This window comes from Brassica napus, chromosome A7 (genome assembly GCF_020379485.1).
Source record: "Brassica napus cultivar Da-Ae chromosome A7, Da-Ae, whole genome shotgun sequence".
In the NCBI taxonomy this organism is placed as follows: Eukaryota; Viridiplantae; Streptophyta; class Magnoliopsida; order Brassicales; family Brassicaceae; genus Brassica; species Brassica napus.
In genome coordinates, this window is record NC_063440.1 from 7422445 (window position 1) to 7444521 (window position 22077).

At 39.6% G+C, this 22077-nt stretch overlaps 3 protein-coding genes across 3 annotated transcripts; 1 reads left to right on the forward strand and 2 right to left on the reverse strand.

Annotated features, from left to right (window-relative positions):
• Positions 1-3438: 3438 nt before the first annotated feature.
• On the reverse strand, positions 3439-4834 carry LOC106404130 (pentatricopeptide repeat-containing protein At3g25210, mitochondrial). The gene has a single exon (XM_013844874.3). The coding sequence runs from the start codon at positions 4832-4834 to the stop codon at positions 3692-3694; it is 1143 nt and encodes a 380-aa protein (XP_013700328.2). The 3' UTR covers positions 3439-3691.
• Positions 4835-17791: 12957 nt separating this feature from the next.
• Positions 17792-19814, forward strand: LOC106404128. Its single transcript, XM_013844873.1, has 4 exons — positions 17792-18701; positions 18806-19056; positions 19137-19300; positions 19637-19814. The coding sequence occupies exons 1-4, from the start codon at positions 17792-17794 to the stop codon at positions 19812-19814; spliced, it is 1503 nt and encodes a 500-aa protein (XP_013700327.1).
• Positions 19815-20454: 640 nt separating this feature from the next.
• On the reverse strand, positions 20455-20914 carry LOC106404127 (uncharacterized protein At4g04775-like). Its single transcript, XM_013844872.1, has 2 exons — positions 20759-20914; positions 20455-20688 (listed from the first exon to the last, which is right to left on the reverse strand). Exons 1-2 carry the CDS (start codon positions 20912-20914, stop codon positions 20455-20457), a joined length of 390 nt encoding a protein of 129 aa, XP_013700326.1.
• Positions 20915-22077: the final 1163 nt, after the last annotated feature.

Consider the following 22077-nt stretch of genomic DNA (forward strand, 5'->3'; position numbering starts at 1 on the left):
GAGTGACATAAAAATTCTGGATGTGATTAATTACGAATTTCATTGGCTATATGTTTAATGTGATGTATATCCATTATACAGTATTCACTTCAAGTGGTGAGACATATAACGTATGAGCAGAGCAGAGCAGAGACACGGAGCAAAACATAAGTCGTTAACATTGTGCACAACAATCCAACTGATTAAAGCTTCATTGTGCAAACAATTGGGATACAAAAAGTGGTTTATATATACATTACTACACAAATATTAAGCTACGATAGGATCAATCCAAACAAGTTCACAAAGAATCTAGTAAATTGCCTTAAAGATGCATGTCTTCTCTTGGTGAATATGAGAATTTGACAGCTTTGTAACAGCCAAAATCACAATACTAAAGGGCGTCCATAAATAATGTTACTATTTGAAACCAAAGAAGCCGTTTAAGTTTGTTAATGCAGTGGCTGACATGCCGGAGTTTCTACCATTGGTTAGTGAATTCTGGTCGCAAACTGTGCCGCTGTTCAACTCTACTTCGGCTCTCTTCAGGCTGGGGAAGAAACTAAAAGCTTTAAAGCCTTTGCTGCAGAATCTGAGTAGAGAAAAAATTGGAGATATTATAAAGAGAACAAAAGAAGCTTATAACAAGTTATGCGAACTTCAGACCAAGACTCTCGATGAGCCCTCACAGGCTAACATGGTCATGGAGTCAGCAGCTCTCTCAAGATGGACGTTTTTATCAAAATTGGAGGAGAAAGTACTTAGCCAGCGGGCTAAGATTCACTGGTTGGTGATTGGAGATGGGAACAACAAGACTTTTCACAGAGCGGCAAGAGTTCGAGAAGTAAGGAACTCAATCAGAGAGATAAAACGCGAGGATGGTTCTATTGCTGACAACCAGGAGGATATCAAAAAAGAAGCGGTGGACTACTTTAGTAAATTTTTGAATCATATTCCTCAAGACTATACAGGGATCAGTACGGAAGCACTAAAAGATCTGCTGGCTTATGATTGTTCCGAAGAAGATAAGAACATGCTCATGGGAGGGGTTTCAGAAGAAACGATCAAGAAAGCGCTGTTTGGTATGGCTGCAGATAAATCCCCGGGCCCTGACGGGTTTTCCTCAGAGTTCTTCCGTGCTACATGGGCCATCACTGGTGGAGACTTTGTTCAAGCGGTTATGGGTTTCTCCCCAAGGGGATCAACTCAACAATCCTATCTCTTATTCCCAAGAAGGATGAAGCAGTTTATATGAAAGATTATCGCCATATCTCATGCTGTAACGTGATTTACAAGGTGATATCTAAGATATTGGCAAGCCGTTTGAAGAGATTGCTCTCTTCTTTCATCTCATCAAACCAATCAGCTTTTGTTAAGGACCGGCTTCTAATGGAAAATGTTCTACTAGCGTCGGAGCTTGTGAAGAATTATCATAAAACATCAGTATCAGCGAGATGTGCTCTAAAGATAGACATTTCCAAAGCCTTCGACTCTGTTCAGTGGCCGTTCCTGTTATCAGTTTTGGAAGCCATGGGTCTGCCTGAGAAATTCATCCTATGGATCAAGAAATGCATCGAGCTTGCTTCATTCTCTGTTCAGGTTAATGGAGAGCTAGCTGGTTATTTTAATAGTAAGAGGGGATTGCGTCAAGGGTGCTCTCTCTCGCCGTTTCTGTATGTAATCTGTATGCAAGTGCTGTCGAAGCTCCTGGACAAAGCTGCACTAGAAAGGCGCTTTGGGTTTCACCCGTATTGCAAAGACCTAACTCTGACCCACCTGTGCTTCGCTGATGATGTTCTGGTGTTCTCCGATGGGTCAAAAAGCTCTATAGAGGGCATATTGGAGGTGTTCAAAGAGTTTGCAAAGCAATCGGGTCTATGTATAAGCCTGGAGAAGTCGACGATGTTTTTGGCATGGGTTCAAGAGGATGTTAGTGACGACATTCTTCATCAGTTCCCCTTTGAAGCAGGTTCTCTCCCGGTGAGATATCTCGGCCTACCGCTGTTATCGAAGAAGATGTCAGTGGCTGACTATGCTCCTTTGCTCTCGAGAATTAAAAGCAAGATTAGTTCCTGGACGGCGAGACACCTATCTTTTGCGGGCCGTCTTCAGCTAATTGGCTCGGTACTATACATTGTTATCAATTTTTGGCTATCAGCATTCCGCTTACCTAAACAATGTATTCGAGAGATCGACAGTCTCTGCTCTGCGTTTCTCTGGTCAGGTCCGGTTTTGTCTTCGCAAAAGGCAAAAATTGCTTGGTCAGATGTCTGCAAGCCAAAAGAAGAAGGAGGTTTAGGGTTGAGATCCTTAGAAGAAGTAAATAGAGTTTCATGTCTGAAGTTGATTTGGCGTATTCTATCCTCCAAATCCTCTCTGTGGGTTCAGTGGATTCAGCGATATCTAATAAGGAAGGGGTCCTTCTGGAGTTTCAAAGAAACAAGCTCTCTAGGGTCATGGATGTGGAAGAAGCTGCTACAGCTCAGACCCTTGGCGAGGGAGCTATCAAAAATGGAAGTAAATAATGGAGTGGCGACATCTTTCTGGTTTGATAGGTGGTCTCCGTTGGGAGTTCTGATCGACCTAGCTGGAGAAAGGGGTAGCTTGAGGCTTGGCATTTCGATGAACTCAACGGTTGAGAGTGTTGTGAATACTTATCGAAGGCGAAGACACCGGAACCCTGTTTTGATCCAAATTGAGAGTGAGATTCTATCTCTTCAGGAACAAGGTCTCTGCCAAGAGGAAGATACCTGTCTCTGGATGCGTGAAAATGGGGAATTCAAACCGGGGTTTATAACTGCACAAACGTGGAATCTTACAAGAGTGTATGCTCCTCGTGTTTCTTGGTTCAAGGGGATTTGGTTTAAAGAAGCTACACCAAAATACTCCTTTCTAAGTTGGCTTGCAGTTCATAATAGGCTATCTACTGGAGACAGGCTGCTCAGGTGGAATCCTCAAGCAACATCTACTTGTTGGCTTTGTAGTGCTGCTACAGAGACTCGTGATCACTTATTTTTCGAGTGCTCCTTCTCTGCCGAGGTCTGGAGAGGAACGATAAGGGGATTGGATGGCGCAGTCTCTTCTGTTCATTGGTCTACTCTGTTGCAAAGACTGGTGATCGGATCGCGGGATTATATATCTACCTTTCTCCTACGCTATTGTTTCCAAGCAACAGTGTATGCACTCTGGTTCGAGAGGAATAAACGCAGAGTTGGAGAGTCTCCACAGTCTGTAGCTCGTCTGCTACTATTTCTGGATAAGTCAGTTCGCAATAGAATCTCTTCTTTGAGGAAGAAAGGGGGAAACAAATATGAAAAGGCCATGGAGATATGGTTTGGAAGTAGATAATCTTCTAATTTTCTTCTTAAAAACAATTCCATAGGGTTTTCTTTTTGTACAAAATAGCATTAGGTTGTACAAAGGTTTTTTGAAGTGAATAAAATTTAAAATTCTTTCAAAAAAAGAAAAAGTCGTACATATATTATGGTCATAAGACCTCAGACATCATTCTTAGTACAAGATCTTGAATCCCTTGTCTTCCTAGAAACAACAGAATATATGTCTACCCTATGGCCGAGTCTTCAGTCTTTCAATCAACCTGAATGTATCTAATCATGAAGATACAAAACTTGATCATAACCCGCATAGTTTGGATAATTTGTAACCCATCTTTTATTTTCATCTGATCGCCTTCCAGATGAACATAACCCGATCATCCCTTGTTCATAAAATACACCTCATCCATCAACGTTCTATAGTTCCTTTCGCCCATCACGGGATCTCTTTTCTTCCACTCCTCAAGCAGCTCAAGAGCTTCATTCCCTCTGCCTTCTCTGCACAACTCCGCCAAGACCGTATTATAAGTCAACATATCCGGAGAGAGAGAATTCGCCAACATGTCAAACACAACCTCGACCGCTTCGTCCAATCTCCTTTCCATCGCAAGACTACAAATCAGAACCATGTAACAACTCCCACTAGGAACCATTCCCTTGCTTCTCATCTCCTTGTAGAACCCTAAACCCTGCTCCACCCTTCCTTTCTCACAAAGCCCTTTCGTCAAGTAACCATACGTATAAGCATTAGGCTCAGACCCGTACAGAGGCATCTCACGGAACACCCTTAAAGCCTCATCAACCTCAAGACACTTTGCATACGCTTTAATAATCATGTTCAACACATACGTATCAGGAATCACTCCGCTCGACTTCATCTGCTTAGTGAGCGATCTAACGGCGTGGAGATACACATAGCAGACATTCAACTTGTTGAATCTCTTGAGCAGTGAGCTTAGAAGCAAAGTATAGGTCTCAAGGTCAGGTCTCGAGTCATTATCTGATCGAAGCATCTTGTTGTAAACATCGAAAGCTCGATTGAAAAGAAACTTACGGCCGCAGCAGAATCGGATGATGGTGTTGAAGAGAGGAACGCTCATCTCGCAAGCGCCGGCGACGACTTCGTCGATTAGGGTTTCGGCGAACTTGTTACGTTTTCCGGCGATTGCTTGCTTCATCATAGAGTGGTAAGCCTCGTGGTTGTGCTTGTAGCCTCGCTGCTGAGCTGTCCAGCGGAATATGTCGTACGCCAGATCCGGATCGGATTGGGCACGCAACGCCGCCACCACGTCGGGGTGCGTGAAGCCTGGTTTCAGATTCTGGACCCACGTCTCGAATTGGGTTTCGAGGGGAGTCCGGGTTCGGATCCGGGAAGGGGACGGGTTTGATTGAGGCGGAGATGAGATGGAGGAGAAAGATATGGGTAGGCGACTCACGGCGGAGGAAAGGCACGGCGGAGGTAGATTCCAGGCGCGCTTTACGGAGGAGAGGAGTATGATGCGACGGAGGGTTGCTGACATCGTACCAGCGGCGGTGGAGCAAGACTTCGATCGACGTCGGCGTTTGTGTTCTAGTGAGGAGGGAGCTATGATCCAGTGTGGCCGTTTGGGTTATGTAGCAGGTGTAGAAGTTGTATTGAATATATCTTTCACAATGTACAAGAGTTCTAATATATACACAAGAAGACGGAAGATATTAACAACATTCCTTAAAGAGAGGAATTAGAATATTGTGTAGTTAATGATACATCTTCATCGTATATTCTTCTTATCCTTACACGCCCCCTCAAGATGGAGTGGGAGAGCACACTCCAATCTTGTGTCTGAGTTCCAAGAACCGTGCTCGACAGAGGGGTTTAGTGAGAGCGTCCGCAAGCTGGTCTCGAGTGTTGACATGAGCAACTGCAAGTGCTCCGCTTTGAACTTGATTGCGGACAAAGTGGTAGTCAATAGCTATGTGTTTCATTCTGGAATGGAAGACAGGATTGGCACAGAGAAAAGTGGCTCCGACATTGTCACAAAAGATGACTGGTTTGGCTGGTAGAGAAACTCCAAGTTCGGAAAGGACATTACAAATCCAGTTGATTTCTGAGGCCGCATTAGCTACAGCTCTATATTCTGCCTCTGTGGACGACCTCGCGACTCCGTTCTGTTTCTTAGACGACCAGGATTGCCAAGGTAGACAACATATGAGTTGGTAGAGACGTAGTCGTCGGAATCACCAGCCCAGTCTGCGTCTGAGTATCCTTGAAGAACCAGTTTGTTTGTGGCAGAGAAGTAGATACCATGTGTCGGAGTACCAGCAAGATACCGGAGTATTCTCTTGGCAGCTTGCCAGTGATCCTCTGTTGGCATGTGCATAAACTGAGACAGTTTGTTGACAGCGAAGGCGATATCCAGACGCGTGAACTGAAGATATCGGAGGCTTCCGATGAGACGTCTGTACTTTGTGGGATCCGCGAGAGCAATACCTGAGCGGAGGTGAAGTTTTGGTGATGACGCCATAGAAGTGGTGACAGGTTTGGCGTTGGTCATGTCATGTTTATGCAGCAGATCAAGAATGTATTTACGTTGACAAAGGTGAAGACCATCTTTGGTTCTGTGTGCTTCTACACCGAGAAAATAATTGAGATCTTCTGGATCCTTAACGGAGAACCGCTCTGCAAGCATGGTGAGAACTCGCTGAATTCCAGTCACTGTATTGCCGGTGATCAAAATGTCGTCGACGTATATGAGAAGGTAGATGTGTTGTCCAGCAGTGTGTAGAATGAACAACGATGTGTCAGCGAGAGAATTCTGAAAATCGAGGCTGAGAAGGAAGGTTTTGAGCTCGACATACCATGCCCGTGGGGCTTGTTTGAGACCATACACAGCTTTGTTTAGGCGACACACATAGTCTGGTTTGTCTGCATCAACAAACCCAGGTGGTTGATCCATATAAACTTCCTCAGTGAGAGTACCTTGTAGGAAGGCGTTGTTTACATCTAACTGTTTGATAGGCCAGGAGTTGCTGACTGCGACATCAAGAACAAGACGCAAGGTAGTGGACTTGATGACTGGGCTAAACGTCTCTATGTAGTCCCGGCCAAACTCTTGATTATACCCCTTCGCAACAAGTCTCGATTTGGAGCATTTGTGCGAGCCGTCAGCATTGTACTTGTCTTTGTATAACCATCTGCAGCCAACCACATTTGTGTGAGGTTTGCGAGGAACAAGATCATACGTACCGTTCCGAGCAAAGGCATCAATTTCTGTGGACATGGACCCTCTCCACTTTTTGTCTTTAAGTGCTTGAGTAACCGTCGTCGGTTCCGCCGCCCGAGTTGATAGTAAAGCCGCAGAGTAATTGTATTTGGGATTGGGCTTCGATATCTGGTTCTTTCGCCGAGTAACCATGGAGTGTTGATTTGGTGGTGGAGGAGACGGTGAGGGTGGTGGCGAAGAAGATGTTGAGGAGGTCGCGGATGGGTGATGATCTGTCGAGGAGCCAGTGGTAAGAGATGGCGTAGGTGTGGGCATGTGTTCGCCATGATGAGCACTGGAGCCAGTCGATAACTCTGCACTCACAGTATGATCGTTAGTAACACTAAGAGAAGGTGTAGTAGAAGATACCTGTTCTGACAAGTGAGGTTCTGAGCTCGTGGTTCCCGTTTGCTGTACGAGTGGTGGTCTGGGAGAGGGAATTATTGTAACTGGTGGTGATGAATAAGATGGAGAGGATTCTGGTGGGGTTGTGTTTGGCTGAGGTGCGATGAGCTTTGGGAAAGGGAACACAGACTCGTCGAACTTGACATGTCTTGAGACATAGATGCGACCAGTGCTGGGCTGTAAGCACAAGTACGCACTCTGAGTAGGCGAGTAGCCAATAAAGACACAAGGCGTTGATCTGTCTTCAAGTTTATGGCTTGTATACGGTCGGAGCCAAGGGAAGCAGAGGCAGCCGTATATTCTTGTTTTGGAGTAGTTTGGTTGAGTACCAAAGATCTTGTGCAGAGGAGTGTCCATGTTTAAGACGGGTGTGGGAAGGCGATTGATCAAGTAGTTGGCGGTTGCAAAGGCATAGGTCCAGTACTTCTTGGGCATTGACGCATGAGTGAGCAAGGTGAGGCCAGTTTCAACAAGGTGACGGTGCTTTCTCTCTGATATTCCGTTATGTTCCGGTGTGTGGGGAGGGGAGGTTAGGTGAGAGATGCCAGCGTCAGCTAGAAGTTGTCTGAGGGCGATGAACTCTCCTCCATTGTCTGAGTAGAGAGTTCCTATTTTTGTTGAGAGTTTGTTCTCCACAAGCGATTTGAATGTCTGGAAAGTAGCCTTGACTTGCGATTTGAGTTTGAGCGGGAAGACCCACGTGTAGCGGCTGAAGTGATCTATTAACACCAAGTAGTACTTATAATTGTCAACTGAGACAATAGGTGAGCTCCATAGATCAGTGTAAACGTATTCAAGGGGACGAGAAGAAGTGATTGTGTTTTGAAAGAAAGGCAGTTTGTGAGCTTTATTAATAGCACAATCTGGGCACAAAGTGTTTTGGGTTACAGATTTGGTGCAAGGTAAAGAAAAATTGGAAACAACACTCTTAAGAATAGAGGCAGCAGGATGTCCTAGGCGAAAATGCCAATCGGAAAAAGTTATTTTTGGGTTTGAAGAAGCAAAGAAGGTGCGAAAGGTTGATGGTTGGATTGGCCACTCATACAGCTCATCCTTGGTCTTGCCTTGGATTAATGGGACCCCCGAGCTGAGATCCTTCACCTGAAAAGAAGCAGGGAAAATTCCACAGAAACCTTATTAGCATTACAAAGACGATATACTGAGATAAGGTTCTTTTTGATATTTGGCACACAAAGAACATTGTTCAATAGCAGGTTGCGTGTATTAGAAGGCATAGAGATAGAACCAGTGTGAGTTATGAAGAGACCAGAACCATCACCAATGAGAACCGAGTCATCTCCAGTGTATGGCTGCTGCATTGACATGTTGTGCAGGTCGCTTGTGAGGTGATGCGTCGCACCAGAGTCCATTAGCCACGCATTGGAGGGGTACTGACTTGCGACAGCCACATTTGCGCGAGGTTGCCATGGGCGGAACGGAGAGGCGCCTGTGTTGATGGGCTGTTGAAACATCTGAGGGCACCTCCTAGCACTGTGTCCGAAGACACTACAGATTTGGCACTTGCCTTGATAGCCCCTTGACTGCTTGTACTCTGACTTCTGATTGTTGTACGTCGGAGCTTTGGTGTTGTTGTTCCAGTTGTTGTTCCAGTTGGAGTTTTGTCCTCGTTGCTGGTAGTTTGATTGTTGCTTGGGACGAGAGGAAGCAACATTCGCAGTCATGGGAATGGCATTGGAGACAGGCGTGGAGGTCGCTAGGAGTTTGGCTTCTCTGTTTATGAGTTTCTCATGAATCTCTATGATAGAAGGAGAGGTGTCACGCCCTTCGATCTGCTCGGTGACAGCCTTATAGTCATCAGAGAGACCATCAATTATGTATTCCACTTTATCTTCATGATCTAAGGGCTTCCCAAGTAGGGCTAGTTGATCAAAACGAGTGGTCAAACCTCGCATGTAGTCGTCGATGGTTTTGTCCCCCTTAGTGTATTGCTTGAGTTGGAGACGGAGTTGCTGAATGTGGCCTCTGCTTGGAGTGGCATAGGTGGCACTGAGAGACTTCCACATCTCATATGCTGTCGTCGTGTTGGTGACAAGAGATTGGATCGACGGCGACAGGGTTCCTAAGAGACCACTGTATATGAGACGATCCTGGCGGTGCCACTTCGTGTGTTCAGGATTGGTGACAGTCGCGTCATCAACGACGATCGTTGGAGGAGGGGCAGGGGAGGATCCATCAAGATGACCAGCTAAAGCGTAGCCGTCAAGTAAAGCATGGAGTTGAAGGTTCCACGTCATGTAATTTGTTGATGTGAGCTTGTTGACGTTAACCATGTTTATGTTGAGAAGAGGTTTTGTGGCATCGAGTTCTTCAGCAATAGCGGCCATGATGAGATGAAGGTGTGGCGGCTTGGAAAAAATTTTTTTAGGGTAATCGGTATAGCTCTGATACCATGTAGAAGTTGTATTGAATATATCTTTCACAATATACAAGAGTTCTAATATATACACAAGAAGACTAGGGAAGATATTAACAACATTCCTTAAAGAGAGGAACTAGAATATTGTGTAGTTAATGATAGATCTTCATCGTATATTCTTCTTATCCTTACAGCAGGGTTATCGCATTTTAAATTTTACCATAATTATTTTTTTTTCTTTTTAAGGCTGATTTATTATGATCTTTCAATTATGATATGAGAAAAATCTTCATGTATATTAAATGAGAAGTCACTTTAGTGATTTCTGGCGACGTGTCATTGATAGGTGAAGTTTTTAAAAATTGATTGGTTGACTTTTTTTAATTTTTATTTATTTAAATTAGATTTAAAAATTTAAGGTAAGTCTAAAAACATTTAACATCACTTGCCATATAATCTAAAAAATATTACAAATATTACTATATATTGATTGAGAAGTCACATAAGTGATTTTTTATTACGTGTTGATCATAAATGAACTTTTCAAATTGTTATAATTTGATTGACCGATGATTTTTAATTTTATTTATTATAGTTATATCTAAAAAGAAAGGATAATTCAATTACCACTTTCCAAATAATCTACATAATATTACAAATAATTTTTTATGGTAACTAATTGTTGAAACTATGAAAGAGTAATAATGCGATCAATTTTTTTTATATATTTATAAATTACATAAAATAATAAAAAAAATGTTAATTTGAATTGATATAATGATTTTATATTCGTATAGAAAGAATTATATTTGTATATAAAGTATCATAATAACTATTAATGTCTAATAATTCAATGCGTGCTTTATAAATCATTTATAAAATTATAAATACATTTATAAAATTATTTATATTGGCTTATCAGATGTTTTAAATTATTATAAAAGGTTCTAAGTCATTTATAGAAGCTTATACATTAATTTATAAAATGTATTTTGAAACTTTATCCTGCTATTACAATATTTTGATTTTTTTTTATTTTTAATGGTAAAATTCCTCAACTATGTTTACTTAGTGTAGAAACCCCTAAACTAAAGATTTACTGGTAGTAATGGTAATTATGACCTGTTAGAGTTTAATTCATTAAATAAAGTTAGTTTAGAGGGTTTTTCATTAAATATTTTGTTTGAGGGTTTTTACCGAAAACAAACTTTGTTGAGGGGTTTTAACGTTAAAATTCCTTATTCTTTCTTTATTATCTATTATTTAAATCCTTATAGTGGGATTTGTTTTATCAAAAACCAGTTGCAATCAACTCACGAGATATCTTCTTTCCTAATATCATGCATGTAATATTTAAATATATATAGCAATATTTGAGTTACCAAAACTATGTATATATTATAAACATAATATCTTTAAAAATTTATTAGAAGATATTCTATCTCATAGCTGAATTAAAATTTATTAGAGGATATTCTATCTCATAGATTCTCTTGACAGCTAGGTCATTTAGAAACTTAAACTAATTTGCTATATAAATATCACGCCACCCCCATTAGTTTCACGCATCTATCTTTTAAGTTTTCATATGTTTTTGATCGTTCTAATTTAAATTCTACTTTTGTGATGTTGCGCAGGTGTATGATAATCAATAAGTAACTCATAGACGTGAACACCATTACTGGTAATTTCATGGGGGATTCTTCTTCTCCGTTTATTTTTGTTCACTTCCTCTCCATGTTGTATCTTTATCTATATTTTTGCATCAGTAGTGATTCAACCAACAAAAAGAGACTACTCTATTTATCCAGGAACTGATCATCCCTTTCGAAAAAGACAATTCTTTTTTTTTTATAAAGTTAAATCACTTAGCAAGAATATAATATAAGATGTGTATGCTAATCAAGTGCAATTTATTTATTTTGCGTGATCCTCTTCAGGTACGTCTGAGAGCCAAAGGTAATCTCAAAGGTTTTTAAAAACTTTGAAACTCATTGACGTTGTCCTATCAATTATATAATTTGTTATCTTTTGGGGATTGTTTACATATTTAAATATTTTTATTAGAATTACCTCTTTTCTGACTCAAGGCTTAGAGAAGGAAACCGTAAATCATCTATGTTGTTACAATGAAACCAATAATAATAAATCTCAGGTAATTCAAATCTCTCTTTTATATTTCATGGCTGATTTTTTTATTGGGGTTATGCGTGAAATATTTGTTTTTTCTCAATTATATTTTTTTGATGTTTTAAGATTAGTGTTAAATGTGATCGTTTGAAGCATAATGCATTCTAAGAACACACCTCCATGATAAACACTTCTATGTAAATTGTGTCAATTATGTTAGTGATTTTGCATCTGAGTATTGTGACTGATGTTCCAAGAGAGAAAGCGTATCATCTCAAACCGAGATTGTTGGGAAAGGTAATTGGTTTATAGATATAATTGGATAATTGACATCTAAAGGATACATTCTATTAGATAGTACCAAGCAGTCCTTTTAAACCTTTTGAACTCTAACTTTTTGAACTAACAGAATAATCATGCTTAACCTATAAGTAGTTCAAAGAGTTATGTATCTAAAGGATACACTTTATCAGTTATACATGATACGTTTTAAGAGATAGTACCAAGCAGTCTTTTTAAACTCAAACAATGTCATGTTCTGAGTTGTACACATTGTATTGACCTTTTTTTTCCTTGCGGTGTGTATTTAAATAGCAGTAGTGAAGTGCAAATATGAAGTAATATCAACCAAAATTAAGAAAAATCTTTTAAAAGCAGAGATAATCACATGGGCCTCTCTTGAACATGGCAAACAACCATTAGTTTTGCCAGACCCGAATATCTTAAACATGTTTTCTACTTTCTATTTTCTTATTATTTAGTTTCACCTGATGAGAAGTTTGAATCACAGACTCTTGACATTTTAAAATTTATATTATTTGTTTGTGTAATGGTGCAGAGGTTTCAATGAGACCGACTTATCCTTTTTCCAAAAAAGTAAAGGACTATGACAAGCTTGAAGCTGAAGTGAAGAAGAATAGAAGGATGATAAGCTTGAAGGAGACGCTGCTTTGAACAAGTCCTTCCGTGAGATATATTTGAATTCTGATGAGGATATGAGGAGTGCTAGAGCAAATTATTTGTGAGTATCTATCTACCTATTTTCCTATTAAGTCTTTCTTCTCTCATGGAGATTACAATGTTTTTGGCATTTTGATTGACTATTTTGCAGTTTTGCACAATCAACAGGTGGAATCTATTGGGGCAGTGCTTTCAATAGACTAGAAAGATGTTGGTGCTAAGAAAATCGAGAGCACTCTTCATGATGATCTGGCGCTCAAGACATGAGAAATATGATCTTATATGATGTGTGGGTTTTACTTTAATCTAGACAGAACTCGAAGCATTGGTCTTAAGGTCTGGTTTCTCTATTTTATGGACTTAAGGTACTTTTATTTTCCATAACTCATATTGTTTATACGAAACACTGAAATTTTCAATGTAAACGTTCTAATGTATTCTTTGTTCATATGAACATAGTATAAATATCAATATGTAACATCGAATCTTTCATATTAACCACATAAATGTAAAATAAGTATTATATAGTTGTAAATATGTAATTATCAATTTAATATTAATGTTAATGCCCGCACATGCGTGCGGGCGGTCCACCTAGTTACATTTATTTGTCTAGTTGTAACTTTTATTTGATGTTTCCCTAAATAACCGTAAGTACACTGTACACATGCTATTTTAGTGAAAAACTTATGATACATAAACTTACTGAAATAAGAGAAGGAAAAAACAAATCACTAGCGTATTGGATGGTATCCACGGTTTCGACCACCTCGTTTATCTTTTCCTTGTACCATGGTCTAGTCCATATCTTTGAAGGGATTTTATTGGCCTTTTAAAATCATGACCAAAATTGTCGTATAGTAATTAGAGCATGATTAACCTGAATTCTTAATTTGGGATTTTTAACTCATGATTTGACATTTTTTATTTTTTTTTATTTTTTTTTTACACTTTTTGGCTAAAAGACGGCTCTTATATCTCTTATTTAAAAGATGGTTCTTAGCTTTTCTTAGTTAAAAGCTGAGAAATGGTTCTTAACCGAAGCTAAGAACCCCATCCTATGAGCCCGAGTTAATCATGGTCTTAGGAACTCTTGCGTATTGCGTATAGTAAGGCCAATCAAAACCTATGTATTTTGAAACCACACCAAAATTGTCGCAAACAAAAAAACCAACACTGGAAACTTCCAATCATGTGAAATATTTCCAAATACACACCAAAATGATAAGAACAAAGCAACAATTTATCGACAACGATGATTACAATCAAGATCCAAACCTATGTATTTCGAAGCGTTATTTCTCTGGTGGCCTGACATCAACCCTTCTTGGTCGTCCCTTCGCGATGCTACGCTCTGTAGCATCAAGCCGTTGAGTCTCCGTAGACTCCAACTGAACATCTTCTACACGCTCCTCTTGATTTTTTGTGACTTCCTGCACATCGATCACTTCATGATCATCTTGCAGCTCCACCTGTGATGTGCCCTTGAGTGGCGCACCGGGCAAAACAGACATGCATTGATCATGGAAAACGATAATGATATAAGTTCATTGTTTGACTCATATCTTCCAAACCACGGGGTTTCTACGCATGAAATTACTTTGGGAATATGGTCAACTCAATTACGAAGCTCTTCGAAGAAGAATCATATCACACGGAGTTCAGATGTGGGAGTTATGCAATTTGCAAATCAGGTGATCTTCAGTTCTCGCGAATTTGGGCCGTACGGATCATCCAGTCCACGTCTTGATCCTTACCACCATGGACCAGAACGACCAGAATGAACCTGGAAAATAGTCGAAAGGTCTCCAGTCTACCTCAAACTCATTAACTTTGACTCATTTATTATTTTCTAGTCAAATTTCTCATTTCCTAGATGTGTGATTCTCACAAATAATTATGTCTTTCTTTGACCACATCTAGTAAAAATATGTAAACTCTTCTATGAATAAAATCAATCTATGTTTTTCAGTTTATTTCGTTTCTTCTCTGAGTGAGAGAGAGAGTTCTTTAGCTAGTTCATTGGTGTGAACCGGCTTGTTGATTTGGTGATCAGCCAAATCATCTTGTGTGTTGTTTGGTGGTTAGCCAACACATTCATTCTTTCTTGGGTGGTTAGCCTTAGATCGTGGGTATATCAAGAGCCTTTTCGCATCTCTTGACGATCCTTTCAATCCATCTCAGTTCCAGAAGTGTCGTTTGCCTTCTCGGATCATATCCAACACCCAGCTAAAGTGATCCTTCCCGATTTAGGGCGTATCAACCTGTTTATCAGTGCTACCATTTTCTGCTTCTAAACTGGACCCTGAGCTTCTAACCATAGATGTTTCATCGAAGATAACATTCCTGCTTAGAACCACTCGGTTTTCTGATGGATACCAGACCATGTATCCCTTGACTCCATCACCGTAGCCCATAAACACTTTTAAAAGTGAATATTAAGCAGATCTACCTGGCCACACCTCAGAAGGTATCCTACACTCGATGCCTGTGTGGGGACCGAGGTTTATCAAGTAACAAGCCGTGTTAACTACTTCAGCCCAAAACCGCTTCTCCAAACCAGCACTCGAGAGCATGCACATCGCTCTCTCTAACATTATCTGGTTTATCCATTTTGCAACACCATCCCACTGTGGTGTTCCCATGTCTGTAAGATGCTTGGCAGATGTTGCATCCTTACAAAACTGTTTGAACTCTTCCGAGCAGAGTTCCAAACCAATATCAAAATGAAGCAGATCTTGCTTTGACAAATGTTGCATCCCACGCTCACCCACATGTCCAAGCCTAATATGCCATAGCTTAGTCATATCTTCCTCTGGGCTCTCTAGTGATGCAACATTTGCTGAACAAGTAACCGTTGTACCCTTCAGCAAATAAAGAGTATCGTTCATGAAACCCTTCGGAACCACATCAGAACCTCTATAGACATTCAAAACTCCATCGCCACCCAAAGATTTTAACCCTCTGCTGTCCAGAAGACTCACGAATATCAAATTCTTCGTCATTGATGAACATGCCTAACCTTGTTCAATGTGCAGAATCTACCATCATGTGTCATGAGCTTGATTGAGCCGATCACATCAATCTTGCAGACAAATTCGTTAGCCATCTTAATCTTGCTGTCAAGTATCTCTGTGTACTCTGAAAACCACTCTCTCCTCGGTGTCATATGGTAGGATGCTCCCGTATCAAGAACCCGCACATTAGAAGAGTGTGTGTGTCCGTGCACAACAAGAGCGATGTCATCGTCAGACTTGGTTTCATCCTCAGCTACTGCAACAGACCCAAACTGCTGCTCCCTCATCTTGGGACAGTCTGACTTCCAATGTCCCTTCTCTTTGCAGTAGTTGCAAATATCAGATGCTTTAGGACTTCTTGGAAACGACTACCTATCTTTCAAAGTCCTTATGTTCCCATGTCCCTTCACACCACTGACAAACAACCCCGATGCATGATTGTATGTTTTTGAGCTCGATGCCTTATGGCACAATTCCCGACTATGAAGCGCCGACCTAACGTTTTCCAGTTTCACTGTATCTTTGCCAACAATGAACGATTGCAGAAAGTTCTCGAAGGAGTTTGGCAGAGATACCAACATGATTATTGCCGCGTCTTCATCCTCCAACTTAACATCGATGTTGCGCAGCTCCCGTAATATCGAATTTAGCGTGTCAAGATAGTCGCGAAGCTTAATACCTTCTTTCATACGCAAGGCGAAGAGGCGTTGCTTCAGAAGTAGCTTGTTCGTCAGAGATTTTGTCATGTACAAACTCTCCAAATTCTGTCACAAACTAGCAGTCGTTTTCTCATTCGACACTTCGATGATAATCTCGTCTGCTAGACACAACAAAATTGTTGAAAACGCCTTCTCTTCTAGAGCCTCCAAATCAGCTGCTTCAGATTTCTTCTCTGACAATGGTCCCCAGATGCTTTGTTGCTTCAGCAACGCCTGCATCTTGATCTGCCAAAGACTGAAGCTATTTCTCCCATCAAACTTGTCGATCTTTGCGATTATTCCAGACATCATCTCACCAGATCACCAGCCTCAAACCTAGCTCTGATATCATTTTGTTGTAACGGACGTGAGAAGGAACATATGCGGAAACAGATGAATAAAAAAAAAGTAACGACAACACAAATATTTAACGTGGTTCACCCCTAGGGTTACGCCCACGGGCAAAGAGAGACTTACAATGTGCAAGTTTAGGGTTACTTCGAATACAAGATATATATAGTAGCATCTCGCATCTAAAACCCTAGACTATATAGACTCATGGGCATAAGCCCACGATCAGATGTAACATACATAATAACTTGATGCAACGCTATTGATGCAACCGAGTTGGTATGATATATGTGATCTAACATCCATCGCCTAGATATAACATCCAGATTTAAGGCAATCAACGTTAGGTTTAAATTTTGTTAGCTTTTATATTGAAGTCAAGATATATACCATACATTATAATATAATAAATAATATTTTAATGAAAAAATTGCCAAAACGGAATAGAAAAACAAGTACATTGTCCATTTGCCATAAATCTCTTTTTGGTCAGGTTTGGACTTAGATACCCCTGATCAACTTTAAAAAATCATATCAGTTATTTTAAGAATCAGAAAAATATGGAAAAATATTCAAAATGCATATAAACAAGAGACAAACATATGAAAAATACTTTGGTTGAATAAATATTTATGGATCACAATTTCATATTTTGGTCTACCGATGGCAGAAAACATAATCTAGTGTCTACGAGGATGTAGATTGCATATTCGGCTAAGTACATGAATATCTGCAACTAGCAGAATGTTAAATCGAGCATTTGTTATAATTCTACCAGGGTAGAATTAAACGACTACCATTTCTTTTATTTCTGAGCTACAGTAGACAAGGTAGAATAATCGACTACCATTTCTTTTATTTCTGAACTACGGTAGATTTGATTAACTAACTAATTCCAATATATCTACAAAGGCGAAATGACAAAATCTGCCATGTCTCATGACACTGCGATAATATGATTCCATAATCTACCAAATACCTTTATTCTACGGACAACGTAATGTATGTTCTACGAATTTCGAATTGTATATTTTGCTTAAATATCTCCAAAACATGTTAAGAGAATATATTCTAAATCTATTTTCCTAAAATTTTGTGTTTTCCAAGTTAATTTTTTTTAAAAATATTGTGGTCTTCTTCTTGGTGAGACGATTTTGATTTTTTTTTTCATCCAAAAATTTTGAATTTCTTGTTGAAGAAGATGCATACCTATGCTTCTTGTGGGTTGTGAAAGCTTGATCTCCTTAAAGGATGGGGATTTGCGGTTGATAAGAACAAACGAGGTAGAGTACTGTACATGGAATTGACAAGTTCCTTTGAAGACCTAAGGCGTATGGCTTTTGAAGATTTTGGAATTGACCAAAACCTTATCGGGCTTGAGTTAGGCTACTTATCTATGGAGTTAATCAGTTCAATAGACTGTCCCCCAGTTATCATTGAGAGTGATCGGCAAATCAAAAAATTTCTTACATATGTACGTGGAAAAGCTTCTACAAGGTTGTGTGTGTATACTTCACCTATCAGTGGAAACAACAACAACATTGGGGTTGATAATGAGAAATATAACTCGCCTTTTAGAGAGCAAGGTGAACATACCTCGTTTCCCCCTCGAGATGACACTGTTAGTTCATCTGAATCAAGCAAGGATGTCGAAGATAATTGTAACTCAAACAGCTATGAAGAAGATGATGTTCTCGCCATAAGTGCAAAAGAAGATGATAGTGGAAAAAGTGTTATGTTTTCTTTGATGGATGCTGTGAAGAGGGGTCAAACATTTCAAAACAAAACCATGTTGAAAGCAGCATTAGAAATGTCAGCAAAAAAACATAACTTCGATTACAAAGTTGTGAAATCTGACAAAAAACTTTGGTACATCCGATGCATTGACAACCATTGCAAATGGAGTGTCCGGGCTGAGGGGTTATCAGGTTCCACATATTTAATCATCAAAAAATATGTGGTGGATCATACATGCGCTGCGTCGAATATAAATAATGGTGGTCGGACAGCTTCTGCAAAAACAGTTGGCGGTCTAATAATGCATAGGTATGATGGTGTGAAAGAAGGTCCCAAAACTAATGATGTCATACATATTATGAGGATGGAACATGGATGCGAGATATCTAAGTCCTTAGCATGGGGTGCTCGGGAGTTTGCAATTGGCATGGTTAGAGGTATTCCAGAGAAGAGTTTTGGAAAAATTCAAAGTACTTGCACATGCTGAGAGAAGCTAATCCAGGAACGCATACGTTTTATGAAACCAGTGTTGATGATAGATTCAGATTTCTCTTCGTTTTGTTTGGCCAATCAGTACGAGGTTTTCAGACAGCCATGCGCCAATTTCTTGTTGTTGATGGGACATTTTTGAAGAGCAAATACAAAGGGGTATTACTTGCTGCGACAGCTTTAGATGGAAACTCTAACTTGTATCTTGTTGCGTTTGCGGTTGTGGACTCAGAAAACGATCGTTCATGGGATTGGTTTATGAGACAGCTAAAGGTTGTTGTTGCGGACGAAAATTCTCTAGCTTTTGTGTTAGACAAAAATGCCTCACTTTGTAAGGTAATAGAGAATGTGTATCCTCTTTCTCAACATGGAATTTGCATCCACCATTTGTTGAATAATGTGGTCATACATTACAGAGGAAAGGGACTGGCTGGTTGATTGCAAAAGCTTCTAAAGCTTATAGAGTCATTGATTTTCAGAAGCGATTCCAAGCTGTGTGCAATATTAGTCCAGCAATTGGAAAATATTTAACAGATGCAGATGTTACAAAGTGGGCTTGCTATCAGTTTCCAGGATTCAGGTATGACATCAAAACGATAAACCCAGCTGAATCAATAAACTATGCTTTGCGCACACCAAGAAAGTATCTAGTCATTCCTTCGTTGGATAGCATCAGAGAAATGCTGACCCGTTGGTTCTTCGAACGCCGCACATGAAGCAGGAAGCACACAAAACCAATAACTATTGCTATCGAGAAAAAGATAGACAGGCGGATTAATAAGGGTAAAACGTTTCTGGTGCAGCCAGTTGACGAGTACCGTTTTTTGGTTCGCAGAGATACAATCGACTGCCTGGTTGATTTGGACAGAAGAACCTGCTCATGTTTGAAATACGACATACTGAAAATCCCATGTAGACACGCAATCAAGACTGGTTTAACAGTTGGTCGAGCCCCATCCTCACTAACGGATGACATGTACACGACTTCCACTTGGAGAACAGCTTATCAAGAAACTATCAATCCAATAGGTGTTCCTGAGGATAGTTGGGTTGTTCCAGATGATGTTCGGAATGCTAATGTGGTTCCTCCTTAATTAAGAAGAGGAGCATGAAGGAGAAGAAAGCGCAGATACGAGACGGTTGAAGACAAACTCCGTTCATCGCAAGGAGCTCAAGAAAAAAAGAGGCGCATATGCAGTAGATGTGGCGAAGAGAATCATAACAGAGCTACATGTGACAGAGCTATTTAGCCAGTTCGTTGTTTTGGATTTTCTTGGTTTTGATTAGCTTGTTATTCATTATGGTGTTGGTTACTTGATTTACTTGTTTTGTTTGGTTTTGGATTTTATTGTTCTTCGTTATGGATATTAGACATCTTGTTATCTCTCTTGTATTTTTACTGCAACATTAATCTCTTTCCTATCCAATAAACTCAGACAAGAAGATTGTGAACTGAAGCAATTAACTGAAGCTACTAGCTTTGAAACAAAAAAAACAAACGATAAGTATTAGATTGTGAACTGAAGCTGATAATAGTCAGCAACCAAAAGTAAACAAGAATCCATCAGGTGTGTTATAGTAGATCATAATGAAAACAACAATGCAAACTTAAGCTATTTTGAACCCTTCAAACTCAGACAACAAGCAACCAATCACTGGAACTTGCTCAGACAGTAAGAGAAGTCCATATTCCTACGATTGCTCCCATAACAACCATAGCCACCGTCGCAATCTTTAGCTTCTATTCATCTCCTGTGCAACTCTAGCAATCTCCAAGTTCACCTTCTCTTTGAGATTTTCCGACAAATCAGCTTCAACTCTAACAATCTCAGACTTCACTTTTTCCATAACCCTTTCTTCAAATTTCGTAATCTCTTGAGCAACTCTCTCATGTTTCGCATCTACCATCCGTATCTCGTCAATCAAAGATTCATCAATCCATTTAAATAGATGATTCTCAGTTTTTCTCTATCGCAAATGAAACCAAAAATCAGTCAGTATGGTTTTTACTGCAACACGAATAGAAACATGGACTTACATCTCTTGCGATTTGGCATCTGTAGAATCGTTGATACCTATTCTCCGCCGTCGATGAACCAAAAGTTGTGATACCCTCGCCACACCAACATTTTGTAGGCACACCATGATTAGAGATTCGAGGAAAACGAGCAGAAGAAGTCGACAAACTTCTCATTGTGATTTTGTTTCGAGATTCACAGGATTCACAGACAAAGAAACCTAATCCCCTTTTCTCTCAACTTTATTTTCTTAAGTTTCGACAAATGAAAAGAAAATCACGTGCTTGGGGGTGTGTGGATCCGGGTTTAGGGTCGGGTTTTAAGAACTTTCGGGTGGGCCTAGTGGGTATAAACCATAAACGGTTATACTCTATAACCCTTATATTGGGTGCTAAAATACTACACCCTAATACACTAAAATCGACATCTGAGAACTATATGAAGACAAAATTTGAAAATACTAATTTCTATAACTATAACTTAATAATCTATAAAATCGTCATGTTACTATACTTAATTCTTAATTTTTAAACAAAAAATTCTTATTCATTCTTTATATGATTTAGGGTATTGTATTTGAACCCTATCTATTTTAAAGTTTATGATATGAATCCAAGCTAGTTTAGGGTTTAGGGTATGAATCATAGTTAATTTAGGTTTTAGGGTATGAATCATAGCTAATATAGGGTTTAGGGTATGAATCATAGTTAATTTAGGTTTTAGGGTATGAATCATAGCTAATATAGGGTTTAGGGTATGAATCATAGTTAATTTAGGTTTTAGGGTATGAATCATAGCTAATTTGGGTTTAGGGTATTTTAGGGTTTAGGGTATCCACCCTATGTGATTTATTTCCTAAAAGTAATTCATAAAACAATAAAATGGTAGCAAAGCAATAATTTCATAACAATAAGAGTAATGTAAGAATCAAATAACCATGTCTTAAACCCAAAGATGAAACAAACTAGAAATCTAAGAGCGTCAAGCAAAAACATCATAAACTCAACCGAGTTCAACAGGTTTCACCGGAGCACGCTTTGGAGACTTAAATGTGGACATCCGAAACTGCAAGACCGCATCATTTGCTGCTTCCCAAAGATCATACACTATCTTGTGTCGGGCTTCTTTGATGTTCTTGTCATTCACCAAAGAGAAAACTAAGCCAAGTAGATGGCACTCTATGAACTTCAACGAATAAGCACCACAATCATTACCACTCATGTTTAGACCGCGCATGAGGACATATGAAACAGTATACTGTTTCACATTGAAATATTTCTTCCTCTCTGGCGACTGGACAGCCTTGACGATTCGTGGAATGAGGACGGCAAAATCTTCC

Coding starts and splice junctions, on each gene's coding strand:
- LOC106404127 (XM_013844872.1), bottom strand. CDS start 20,914: ATGAGAAGTTTGTCGACTTCTTCTGCTCGTTTTCCTCGAATCTCTAAT. Junction 20,689..20,758: donor GATGCCAAATCGCAAGAGAT/GTAAGTCCATGT, acceptor CATTTGCGATAG/AGAAAAACTGAGAATCATCT.
- LOC106404130 (XM_013844874.3), bottom strand. CDS start 4,834: ATGTCAGCAACCCTCCGTCGCATCATACTCCTCTCCTCCGTAAAGCGC.
- LOC106404128 (XM_013844873.1), top strand. CDS start 17,792: ATGGAATTGACAAGTTCCTTTGAAGACCTAAGGCGTATGGCTTTTGAA. Junction 18,702..18,805: donor GAGTTTTGGAAAAATTCAAA/GTACTTGCACAT, acceptor TTGGCCAATCAG/TACGAGGTTTTCAGACAGCC. Junction 19,057..19,136: donor AAAATGCCTCACTTTGTAAG/GTAATAGAGAAT, acceptor CATACATTACAG/AGGAAAGGGACTGGCTGGTT.